Raw genomic sequence first — 13,659 nt, 5'->3', positions numbered from 1 at the left:
TTCAGATGGCCACACAATTCCAGATGCATCAATTTCCTTGAAAATCGAATCCATATATGTGCATATGCTGTGCTGGCAGGAGGACTGCCTGAAATGGCCCCAACCCAAGAACTAATATTCTTTTGGCCAGAATAATGCAATTATTATTTTCCTAGCTATCAGTCTAAGCATACAGAGCCATCTGTTATGCAAAGCAAACATACACATCTCAATTACAGAAAATGCAGTTGCCTTGACAGAATTTGGATTACACCACTAAACAGGGCTGTAAAATTTGTTTTAAGCTAGTTTATAATGGATGCCTTTCAGGAGTTCCCTAATTAGCATTTACCTGTTAAACTATTTTTTTTGTTTGTTTCCTTACCAGTTTATTAAACTTTGTTGGACACCATGCATAAAATACACTAAGCATAAGCCAGTATTAAACATGAATGTCCCTGTGTTTGTTTGTTTTTTAAAAAATTGCATTAGCATCCACATGGAATATTGATTGTCAAGAAATGAGACTTCTGATACTGGTTCTGAATGAGATAAAATCAGGACCTATTCCAAAACTAGGGAGTGTAGCAAGATACAAGAATATAATTGCTCAGTTAACAAATAACCTTTTCAGGCCTTTTATTTTATTTGCTAAAATTTCCATGTAAACATTATAGCCTTATAGACCTAATGCACATACCATGAGCAACTTTCTGCATTTCTTCTAAGGCTTCAATGGCTATTATTCCACAGCCTCCAATAATATCTACACCTGTTGTTTCCCCTTTTTTCACCTTATATATTTACACACTCATCTTTATGACTTCAGAATAACATTTCCAGTTTACCATATGCACTATTATGATGGCCAACCTCCAGGTAGAACTGGGAGATTCCCTGGATGTACAACTGCATCAAACAGTACCGCTGGAAAAAATGGCAGCTTTGGAGGATGAGCTCTATGGCATTATACTCCATTGAGGTTACTCCCTTCTCCAAACCACACCTCCCCCTGGTTCTTATCCTAAATTCCCAGGAATTTCCCAACCCATAGTTGGCGACCTTAACATACAACTGAATTACACAGCTCTGAAGAGTTCCACTCCTGAGAAGTATCTCTAAACCACCATGGCACCAAAAGCAACCAGCTCAGCACTATACAAAACAAGTAGCCAAAAGCATTATCACAACTATTGAGTTTCTTCAGGGTGGACACAGTAAAGTTTCCTACTCTGCAAAAAGTCTCCAGGTGTCCCCATATCTGAATAAGGACAGTTCTGGTTTATGTGGCTAGCCAATTCGGCTAAAAATTGAACCATTAGTGATAAAACAATTATTCTCCTTCTTTATAAGCTTCTATTAAAAGATGTCATCAATTAAGCTAAATAATTCAATTACTTTTAAAAAATCCGAGGCAGATTACCGAACATTTATGAAAATAGCAAAATGTGTCCTTGTTGAAACTCTCTCTGCAAGTCATTTTAATGGTCTCTTTCAGCTTTTCTTGACTTCGAATGACTCCCTGTCATTGTGTCAGCTCCCAGGACAATGCAGGGTACTCCATAAACATCCAGTAATAGGACACAGGGGAAGTACTATTAGTATGTCCCTTTCCTACCAGGTACTGAGGTTTAAAGTTCAAAACAACTGAGAAAAGAAACTTCATTTGTTCTCAATAAATTAATAATGATCCTTTGTGGAAGAAAAAGATTTCAAGCTCTGGTGTTTTCCTCCCCATTTTAACAGTCAGTACTGAATCACACTATTCAATTATTTTATATGATGAATAAGACACAACCATTAAATCAGAGACTCAATAACATGCAAAATGCTTCAACACATATTATTGCTTTTAAAATGATACACAAAATTGAGCTTGCACCACTGAATTTTCTACTTACTTGGGATAGGCCTAGGTAAATGGAGACTGTTTCCGAAATGTACAAAAATTTCCCCTCTTGGTTTAGTGCAAATACAAATCCATCCAGGGACTGCAAAGTAAGAAAAAGTGAAAGGTTTGTTATATGGAGATATATTTCACTACCAGATAAAATATAGGCATCTCATAGTCAAGGAATCCATTATCTTCACTATCAATTAACATACATTTCAAATCTTAAACAACTGATTTCTTTTCAAGCCAGAAATGAAGGGAATTTCCTTGTGGGAGAATGGCGAATGAAGAAAGCACTATGGATTGCAGTAACAAAGGATTACACCTCCCCTCTTTCATTCATAAATGCACCCATGTCCCTTTTTGTAAGTGCAAACAAAACCATTTACTGTCAGATGTGCAGACATCTTGTGAATCTAATCTCTTCAATGTCAACTTGTATGCTTAAATTATATTCTGGCAGGTGCGATTTCCACAGATACAATTTCTAGAAAAGTATTTTAAATAATGTTATGTTGTTTTATTCACACAGATGAATGCCACCTGAAACAGATCTCCAGTTATATTTATGGAAAAGGTTTTATTTCACTCAGAAATACTGCGGCATGGAAAACTGCACATATACTTTTGCCTACTAAAGTAAATATTCACCATGAATGCTTCTCATTTCATTGTCAGCTTCATTGGTCTTGAAATCCTTACTAAGATGTTAGGTGTCTTAGAAACCGCTTTCTCTGAAGCTCCTGGAACCTGGAAGTGTTGTATCTACACAGGATAGCATCCCTAACAGCAACTGAGCAGTCCATGAAACTACTTATGTCTTAGATCTGGGCACCAGATCCGTGAGCTTATATGGGTAACAAGAGAGTGGTTGTGGAACTAGGGAGGAAAGGATGACACTGTTGAGCCTATTTCAAACTTGCTCTCAAGTGTGTGTGGAGAAGCAGAATACATAATATATATAAAGATATATAAATTATATATACATTCACATTTTGAGAACCTCCCAGCTCTAAAATTCAGTGCAATCACTACTTTCCATTTTTGTACCAAAAGCTAAACTAAGTCATGCTATCATGACCAGACAAAGATAAGGTAAGGCAAAAGTTAAAGAACAAAATTTTAAATGTTCCCACGCTGCAGGTTAGTATTACTTTTAATATATTTCTATTCCATCAGGATATTTGTATCCTGTTTTCCCTGATCCTTATGCAAGGAACCCAAAGTGTTTCCACTGTCAGAACCACAGTATGTATCATGCTGTGAAGTTTAAAATCCCTCCACACATATATTCCCTGACATTTTAAAACTAAAACCACTTGAGCCGAGTTGCCAGCTCTTGGTAGGAAAAGTCAGATGCTGTCTCCTATACCCCTTGAGAAGTAGTCCTGAGAAGGACTGTTTGATTGGTTGTTTCCATGTGTGTAGTATAGCCAGGAGATCCTACAATTGTCTGGCAGCCAGAAGTTCTAGCTCTTTAGTGTTATTCAGGTACACCATGAGGAGGCAAGCTAGAATTGCAGGATACGATGTTGGCATCACATACCATCATACCTATGCCATAGTGACTTATGCCTGAAACAGCACTGATAATGTGAAGCTGGCATTGATCAACATACACAACGGCATCCACATGATCATGGTAAAAGTTGGGGAAGTACATGTTGTCAATGTTTAGACACTTCATGCAGTTTCATGGCCAGCATATGTCCTCATACTTCTGTATATGCAACCTTCATAAGCTACCCTCATACTTCTGTATACGCTGGTGACTTTAACAGCCATCATGGAAACTGGAACACTTCATGAAAACAACAGTGAGGCAGTGGTCTGAAGAAGAATGTGGCTTGCATCTCATTTTTGACACTAAAGAAAAGCACCTGGCACATTCAGATCAGTGACATGGAATAGAGACTCCAACCCTAATTTCACATTTGTTTCATATGACTGGAGAAGTCAGTCCTTGCCTATATTCAAATGCATTCTTGAAGCTTTCCCACACAATAAGCATTGACCTGGAATCTTTGAGCTAGGAATCCACATACCAGTCATCAAGTCTTTCCCAAAACCATGATAAATATGAATTGGAAAGGTTTCAGTAAAGATCTGGCTAGGTGTCTTGAATGGGTCCCTCCAATATATAGTAACTATTACCAATTTATTGGAGCTATAGCTGAAAGACACATTCTTTGAGGATATTGGAAATAATGTATTCCAGATTGGAGCAATCAGAGTGAGAAGCTGTATCAAAATTTCCTTGACAGCAAAGATTCAGAAGCGGCAGATGATCGACTCCATGGACTTGACACGGTACATAGACAAAAATGGACTGAAGCAACTGCAAATTTAGATTTTAGACATTCCAGTAGGAATGCCTGAAGCCTATTTAAAAAACTAAATGCAAGCTCACCTATGCATTGAGGAAATCCAGAGGTAACATCAAACTATATAGCTGCTTGACTTGTATTCCTATCCAGAGCATCAAAGAATCAAGATTTTATAATCAGGATTAAAAGATTTTATAATCAGGATTTCAGTGATGAGATTTCAAAGTCACTGAAGGACATCAAGAGCACAAAGGTACCAAGCTTTGACCATATCCATAATGAGTTCCTGATCAACCGTGACACATTAACAAAGAAGTGCCTTGCAAAGTTTCTCACCAACATCATGAAAACAGGTACGCTCCCAAGGAGAATTCAAGAAAGCAAAGATAGGTGCTGTTCTCAAACCTAGAAAACCAAGGCATCTGGCAGAAAGTTACAAACCTATTTCCCTTCTGAGCTCCTGTTATAGAATCATAGAATCATAGAATCATAGAATCATAGAATCATAGAGTTGGAAGGGGCCATACAGGCCATCTAGTCCAACCCCCTGCTCAACGCAGGATCAGCCCAAAGCATCCTAAAGCATCCAAGAAAAGTGTTATAAACTCCTCAAGATACTAATCCTGATCAGAGTCAGTGACAGAATTAACAAACATGTTCTTATAGAGCAGTGGTTCTCAACCTGGGGGTCAGGACCCCTTTGGGGGCTGAACTACCCTTTCACAGGGGTTATGGCAGGACAAGCAGCTTGGCCAGGGGGCGCCATCCACACAACAGCCTTGTGGGGTAGATCGAGATAGAGCATTAGTCTGTCTGGAGCTGTGGAAAAGAGCGAGATCAGCATGGTGGGACAAGAGGCAGAACTGAACTGAGAAACCCCAGGGAAAAAAAACAATTTATATACAATCACGAACAATGGATCTTCAAGCCATTGGTCAGATTCAGTTTAATTTCTGTGAAAGAACACTTGCATAATTTTATGGTTGGGAGTCACCACAACATGAGGAACTGTATTAAAGGGTCATGGTATTAGGAAGGTTCAGAACCACTGCTATAGAACAATCAGGATTTAGACTTCATCATAGTTGTGAGTGGCCATTCTGCATGACTAATTTTGCTGAATGTTTGCAAAAACGCTTTAATTTAATAGTGGAATTTCGTCATTCCGCATACCTTTAATTTTAGTGGAATACTGAAGTCCCAGTAGCATTGTATTCATTCCCCACATGTTTCCGGTCTCGCTGGAATCGCAACAAAGGAAGTGATATTTTTCCATGCTTCTTCCCGCCCCTGGCCATCAGTCCAACAGAACAGCCAATGAACTGTTGTGTTCGTGCTCCTGAAAAGATCCCTTTCTCTTTAAAAACTGTTTTTTAAAAACCCAAACACACCAGTTGCAATGAATATTTGTTCATTCATTGTCTCAGAAAGACCTTTTTTGCTGGCGTAGGAGCTGGCGCTTAATTGTTTAACGCTCTTCAAGTAAACCCCCCCCAATGGGCATGATTTGTGGCCGAAATTAAGGTCAGTGTCCAACAGGGGGCTGTACTGTGCTTGGGAACTTTAAAGACACTTGCAGTAGGGAACTTTGTTTTACCGTTAAGCACTTCTGTGGAGGGACTTTAGCAGGAGAAGCCTTGCTCGCTTGTTGCTTTCGCTGGTCTAAGGAAAAAAAATGGAGATCACGTCTCCAGATGCTTGGGGGGAGAGAGCGAGGGAGGGACATTCTTTCTACCGCTACATTGAGAATGCACATGTCTTTTTCGGATGTGTTGCAGGTTGTTCTCAAGAGTCTAGCATTTTTTTAAAGGGGGAATCCACTTTTCTGGATTTCCCAAAAAGCGCTACAACAAAGCGATTTTTGCGGGAGTGTTGCAGGAGTGTTGCAGATTGTGTATGATGTCATGCGGAATGTTGAATTAATAGCGTTTACCAAAGGTAAGACTTCTGCTACATTTAAATTGTGCGTAATGGACCCAGGTTTTCAGCATAACAACTTTCCTTGAGGCAGGGTGTAAGAAGTGTCTTAGTGTTTGACTGTTGTTTGACTGTAGTGTATGACAGTCTGGTGGGAAGGTCTGCTGTACAGGTTTTACAAATTTCCCTCTGCAGAACAATACTTTGACTACTAAATAACATGTTGAGTGATTTTTCAAGTAATTATGGGTCAGTCAGTCAGCAAGCAGAAGAAACTGAATAATGGTCTACCCCAGGGGTCAGTCTTTGCTCCAGTTCATTTGAGTATATAAAACTCTGATTTTCCTGAAATTATATCCAGGAAGTTGGCTTATGCCGATGACATGGTGATTGTAGTAAGGCACAAATCAATTGAAAGGACTGAGGAAATAGTGACTAGGGAATATTGAGGGTATAAGCAAATGTAAATGACAATGTGAATCTTACTGGCCAATAAAACAGATTTAGCTCTTGTTCAAGAAACTAATCTTGATAACGAATATGTATGTATTATAATGCGAAGCTCATTTCATTGCAATTACTCTCATATGAGTTCCAACTGTGATCACAGCAGAATAGAAGAATTGGTATATAACAACATTTTCTACAACTTCAGGAACCAATATCTTCATCAGTCTCTTTCAAATACCAAAGAGTAATTTTTAATGTTTTAATGCCTTTGATTTTCATAGAATCATAGTTGGAAGAGGCCATACAGGATAAGACTAAAGCATCAGACTAAAACATCTGTCCAGCCACTGCTTAAAGATTGCCAGTGAAGGGGACCTCACCACATTCTTAGGCAGTGGATTCCACTGCCAAATTACTCTGACTGTGAATTCCCCCCCCCCCCCCAATATCTAGGCCATTCATGTTCTACCCATAGTTTAGAATGATTTTTATTATACTCAATATAACAAATTATCAATGTGGACAGATTTGTGTATATTCAAATCTAGAGATTGGAACTATGATGGGACAAGAGATATCTTTCTATAAACCTGAGAAAAAAAACCAGATTTGCAGAAAAGTCTCAAATAAAAATAACTCAGGTGTTAAAATCACCAAACAGAATCAGCACCCGTTGCCTTAAACACATTTCTTCTGTGACTGCTGCTAGGCAACCACACAGTATTGCCTGTGGAAGTCTTTGCTTTTGTCAGTAAAAAGCAGGACCCTTTCTAGGCTACTTTGACCTCTGAGGGCAGGCTCACTGGGGGCAGGCTGAGTGATAACCACCAGGTGGGTTGCTACTATGCATTTTCTATGGCTCAGCCAGGCATAGCTGCTCACTACTATTTAACCAAATAAATATAGGAAGTCATAGGAATTGGTTACAACATCAATATGAGAAAAAACACCGTGGCATAGCTGGAAAATACAATTATACAACAACCAAAAAATTCAAAAAATCATATATAAGTTGTCTTCTTTTTTATTCAAGTTGCATAGGTTTTTCTGTATTAATTTGCAACAAGGTTCTGGTATAGAACCTCAGTTTGTCACAGCATATTTCATCTGAAAAGCTATGAAATGCAAAAAAAATGGTAGAGGACAGGGAGGCCTGGAGGATCATTGTCCATGGGGTTGCGGTTGGTCGGACATGACTTCGCAACTAACAACAACACAAAAAAATGCAAAAAATACAAAAAATACAAAAAGCAGAACCATCAATAATATCCAGAACAAAAACTCCCCATGCATTTAATATAAACCAGCTGACTACCAGCACAGACAAAAAGTATAGTTCCCAAGCGACATAGGATCCTGCACGGCATGGTTCTAGTTTGTTGCATTATGTGGACCCACAAGCCACCGTAGTAAATACATATTTGCTAATAATCTCCATCTGAATGGAATAAGAGTTAAATATATACAGCTAAAGCTTTTGCTGACCTAGAACAACTTAGCAGTCAAACCAACTGACATTAGCTATGCCATGATGATTTTTGTCATATTGATGTTGTCACTACGGTTCAACAGCAGCCACCTCATGGAAGCCAGAATGGTATAATGATTGATGTTTCAGATTAGGATCTGGGAGACCCAAATTCAAATTTCTATTCTTTTATGAAACCTTGCTGGGTGACCATGGGCCAGTCGCAGCATTGCTGTCAAGCTATAAGTAGGATTTTATTGTAATTTCATAAAACTGGATTGTATATTTTTAACTCTGTTGTAACTCACCATGGGCCTCTAGAGAAGGATGGGCTAAAAATAAATAAATATAATATTAATTTATCATAAATTGACCAAGATGAAGTTATTCTGATAATTATTGTCTATGACCACTGATTTCTCATTTCTCATGCTAGCAAAGTTATGCTCAAAATCCTACAAGCTAGGCTCCAGCAATATGTGGACCGAGAACTTCCAGAAGTATAGGCAGGATTTCGAAGAGGCAGAGGAACTAGAGATCAAATTGCCAACATACGCTGGATCATGGAGAAAGCTAGGGAGTTCCAGAAAAACATTTACTTCTGCTTCATTGACTATGCTAAAGCCTTTGATTGTGTGGAGCACAACAAATTGTGGCAAGTTCTTAAAGAGATGGGAATACCAGAGCATCTTTTGTCTCTTGAGAAACCTATATGAAGGTCAAGAAGCAACAGTGAGAACCAGGCATGAAATCACTGATTGGTTCAAAACTGAGAATGGAGTTTGGCAAGGCCGTATACCAGGGGTAGTCAAACTGCGGCCCTCCAGATGTCCATGGACTACAATTCCCAGGAGCCCTTGCCAGCATTCGCTGGCGAATGCTGGCAAGGGCTCCTGGGAATTGTAGTCCATGGACATCTGGAGGGCCACAGTTTGACTACCCCTGCTGTATACCGTCGCCTTGCCTATTTAACTTGTATACAAAGCACATCATGAGAAAGGCGGGGCCAGATGAGTCACAAATTGGGATCAAGATTGCAGGGAAAATATCAACAGCCTCAGATATGCAGATGATACCACTCTAAATGGCAGAAAGCGAAGAGGAACTAAAGAGCCTCTTGATGCGGGTGAAGGAGAAGAGTACAAAAATTGGCTTGAAACTCAACATCAAGAAAACAAAAATCATGGCATCCAGCCCTCTCAATTCCTGGCAAATAGATGGGGAAGAAATGGAGGTAGTGACAGATTTTATTTTCCTAGGCTCCAAGATCACTGCAGCTGGGGACTGCAGCAAAGAAATTAAAATACGCTTGCTCCTGGGGAGGACAGCTATGGCAAATCTAGACAGCATCCTAAAAAGCAGAGACATCACCCTGCCAATAAAAGTGTGTCTAGTCAAGGCTATGGTATTCCCAGTTGCAATGTATGGCTGCAAAAGTTGGACCTTAAGGAAGGCCGAGCATCAAAGAATTGAGGCTTTTGAACTCTGGTGCTGGAGAAGACTCTTGTGAGTCCCTTGGACTGCAAGGCGAACAAAACGGTCAGTCCTAGAGGAGATCAGTCCTGACTGCTCCTTAGAAGGCCAGATCCTGAAGATGAAACTCAAATACTTTGGCCACATCATGAGAAGAAAGGACTCCCTGGAGAAGAGCCTAACCCGCGGGCTCCCTCGGGCGTCAGGCCGGGAGCAACTGCGAGCCGTGCTGTGCGCGGCTCGCAGTTGCAGGGGCTGGGAATCAGAGGGACCAATTGGCAGGCGCAAAGCGCCTGCCGATTGGTCCCTCCGATTGTCTGTCATGAGGAAGGGTCCAATCTGGACCCTTCCTCATCCTGGACACATCCCGCCCCAGAACGCCTTACTCCTTTATTTAGTCCGTGGCGCCCGCGGCACCACGGGCGGTGTACAGATATTTATTCATTTTTAATTTCACTAACAATATTATTAGTCTATACAGTTATATTTTCTTAACCTTATTTCAACGTTGTTTAGGTTAAATTTATTTCTTCCTTTGTTAATTTTCAGTTGTGCTCCACTTATTTTAACATACAGTCAGAAACTGATATTGGAAAATGCTCCCCTATATTTAACATGAAAACAGAAAAAGCCTTTTGTTTAATGGAAAACTCTGTGCTCCTTCAAGGAATTAACCACTTATTGGAAAAAGAAACAAAAAAGTTACCACATTGAAGAAAAAAAGATCTTCAATTTATATTTATGAATTAATAAAAATGTAAATCTGCATAGACTTTCCCCCAAACAAAAGTATTTGTACTATCCAAGAGCTTTATCTTGAAAATTATCATAATGTCTTTTCAGATGATTAGCAGAAAAACCTTGAATGTTGACATCAATTACAGGCGAGCAATTTCCAGAGATGAAGTTTAAATTTGACCCAAACAAGAACATAGTCAAAACATTTTTTAATTTATATTTAGTAAACAAGTCAGCAAAGCCTGCTGATGTGTATGGATGATTAAGTCAAATACTAGATTTTCCCATTCTTAAACTTTGCCTGAAATTAAAGTCACGTCTTGGTAGATCTAACTTTTAAACTTGAAATCGATAATTCTCAGCTTTTCGGTATGATGATACACTTTCCCAAGTGAATCTCATTGTAAAATATGTTTGCCCTATAGTTCCACCAACATAACATTTTATATAATAGGTATGAAATAATCCTTGTCCTGATTGTCATTCCCACCCACCTTTACTCTTTTTCCATTATATACTCTTCTACCTTCTACTTCTTGGTTATTTCATCACAATTTCATCTTGAGGTCTGTTGCCTTGCCTTTCTTTTTCTTTACTCCTATGCCTCTCTTCACTCACATATGAAACTCTATTGTATTAACAGGTAGGAAAAATGACTGTTTATCATTTTGTTTATTGATTGTACAATTTATTAAATATCTTTGTCGTCTTCAGCTCTGCATGGCACTTATTTCCCCTCCCCTGAGAGGAAATGTGTTACTATGTTTGCATGACTCATGGGAGTTGGTGAATGTCTTTCAACTAAGTCTATTGTACAATCACCAGTGGTTATGAGACGACATAAATGATCATTCAAAGAACACCAGTTACAGGTTAGCAACCAGTTTTTCCTCTTAATGAAGGTATAGCATGAAATGTACATGATGGTAGCTTTTAAAAACAATAATTTAGGATTATCTGATACGATGATTGCTATAATGGCCGATACTTCAAGGATTGAAGAGTCTGTGTTGCTGCCACAAAAGGGCAAGTGATGGGATAAAAGGCTGATACAGGATATAGCCCTAACATGGATAGGCCAGGCTAGCCTGATCTCATCAGATCTCAGAAGATAAACAGGCTCAAACCTGGTTAGTAATTGGATGGAAGACCACCAAGTAATAGCAGGGTCAATGTTTCTTGCCTTGAAAACTCTACAGGGTCATCATAAATCACCTATAACTTTATATCAAAACAAACAAACAAAAACAAGGTATCACACTGCATCTATCATATGAGGACTTGCTTTCCAATTGCTTGTTTGCTTGGATTGGTGCCAGACATGTCTGAAGAGAGCTTACCATTGCTTCAGAATTCCCATTAGCATCAGTACATCATACTGATCTACTGTTTTGGCAATCTGAATGGTCTCACACCAGGAATTTGCTCCACCTTACTGCTGATTTGGTGGCAGGACACATTTCAGGTACTGTCAGGCCAGGACCATCCCAGGTGTGGCCCAACTCATACCCTCCATTGCCCCACAGCAAGAGAATGCTTATTTATTTGTTTGTTTGTTTAGCTAGCTAGCTAGCCCTGGCGGGCAATGGGGCCTATGTTGAGGTAGGCCCATGCAGCAGGGGAAGAGTCAGGCCATCCTGGCCTGGCTCCTCCCCCAACTACGGCATCCTGGAAGACACAGAAAATGCCCCAGGGAGTTCTGCATGCTGTGGAGCCATCTGGGGCATTTTTAATATTTTTTTTAATGTGGTATAACACATTCTTAAAAAAATTAAAAACAGGCCCACGCCATCCCACAGCACGGTAGAACCTTGCTGCCCTAGCTCCCATAAAGAAGCACAAATTGGGGGCAGATGAGGTACACTAGGCCTAATGCTTCCGCATGCAGGCGCAGGAAGACTTGGGCAACATGCCCTGGGTCAACTAATGGGCTGCAGCCAGGAACAACGGGTCTGTATGGTGAACATTTCAGACCACTTGAGATTTAGTAGGACTTACAAAGTTTTATTTAAAAGTCATGCTTCCTGGAATTAACAGGAGGGATGTGGTGGTCAATCAGTAGACTGGCTATATTATTCTGGACAAGGTGATTTTCTGAACAATCATCAGAGGCAATTCCATGCACATTACAGTAATGGATCTGTATCATTAGGAAGCAATCTGATGTGCCCCTGGCTTGAATTCCCAGCTTTCTTAAAAAAAAAAAAAACTATGCTTCTAGTCATTTTTGTTGTGGAGATATAAAAACTAATGCCTGGGATTATCTGGATTGCCTGGGAAAGGAAACTGCTCTGTCTGTTAATCATTTCCTCACTAAATACACAGTTATCTGCTATTTTTCCTGGGCCTCTCACACCATCCTAGTTTACTGGGAAGAAAACAGGGGATATATTAATAACAACTTTGGGATTATCTCCTCTGTTTGTAGTCGAAAATTTTCCTGTGGAAATGCATGGAATGGAAGGCAGAAGGAAAAAAATGACTACCCAATCAGCCTGGTATATCATTTAATTATTAATTGCAAGTCAACATTCTGAATTTTGCCTGTCTGATCGAATGTTTCTCTCTGATAATATACAGAATGCTGCTTACTTAAGAAAGAATCGTTACTTTCAAGCTCCTGATTATGGCTAAAGAACTAAAGAGGCATAATAGTAAGGTTTAAATTCCAAAACCTCTTGTAAAAAAAATAGCTATTTCTCTGCCAAAGGCTAAAGTGCTGATAGGGCATAATATCAACAGGGTTGCCAAAATACAGGTGGCACCAGGAAACCTCTTATTAGTACAGCTGATTTCCAGATGACCAAGATCTGTTCCCTGGAGAAATGGCTGTTTTGGAGAGTGGTTTCTATGACATTGTACCCTGCTGATATCTCTCCCCTCCCAAAATCCTCCCCTCCAAAGGCTTCACCCCCAAAATCTCCAGGTATTTCCCAACCCAGAGCTGGCAATCTAAATATCAGCCACCTCATAATGCAGGAAGTAGGTCCTTGGAAGACTATAAATAACTCTGGATGTGCAGTGTGTTTTCCCCTCATTACAAGGAAATCATACACATCTAGTTGGTATTGGGGAATAATTTCAATGTTTGATGGAAATTATTTGCAAGGCACAGGAGTCTCTCATTTTGATAAATAAAATCACTGATTTGGATGAACAGAAATACCTTTTAGGGCTTCCTTCTACTATAGCATTGAGGTTCGAAGGAAAGATTATGATGTGCCTGTTTGATTAATTTTAAACAGACTCAACCTAGTTCAAGCTACAGACATGCCCAGTTATAAGGATAATGTTACTCCAGGACTATAAGATACCTGGTGCACTCTAGGTATTTGGGAAATGCAGCTAAGAGAAAGAAAATCCTGTGAAACACAAAAAATAAATGCCGGGGTGGGGGGTGGGGGCCTAAAGTT

General features: G+C 39.6%; 1 protein-coding gene across 13 annotated transcripts in view; it reads right to left on the bottom strand.

Moving 5' to 3' along the window:
* NPAS3 (neuronal PAS domain protein 3) overlaps positions 1-13,659 on the bottom strand; it is an 885,376-nt gene that overhangs the window by 281,420 nt on the left and 590,297 nt on the right. For all 13 annotated transcript variants that reach the window (XM_077323058.1, XM_077323057.1, XM_077323059.1 and 10 more), the window contains one exon: positions 1,881-1,970. In XM_077323058.1, coding sequence (XP_077179173.1) covers positions 1,881-1,970 — 90 coding nt within the window. The remainder of the gene's footprint in view (positions 1-1,880; positions 1,971-13,659) is intronic.

The sequence above is a fragment of the Paroedura picta genome, chromosome 2 (assembly GCF_049243985.1).
Source record: "Paroedura picta isolate Pp20150507F chromosome 2, Ppicta_v3.0, whole genome shotgun sequence".
Lineage (NCBI taxonomy): Eukaryota > Metazoa > Chordata > Lepidosauria > Squamata > Gekkonidae > Paroedura > Paroedura picta.
Note: the sequence above shows the minus strand (reverse complement) of the source record. Positions and strands in the feature narration are given on the sequence as shown.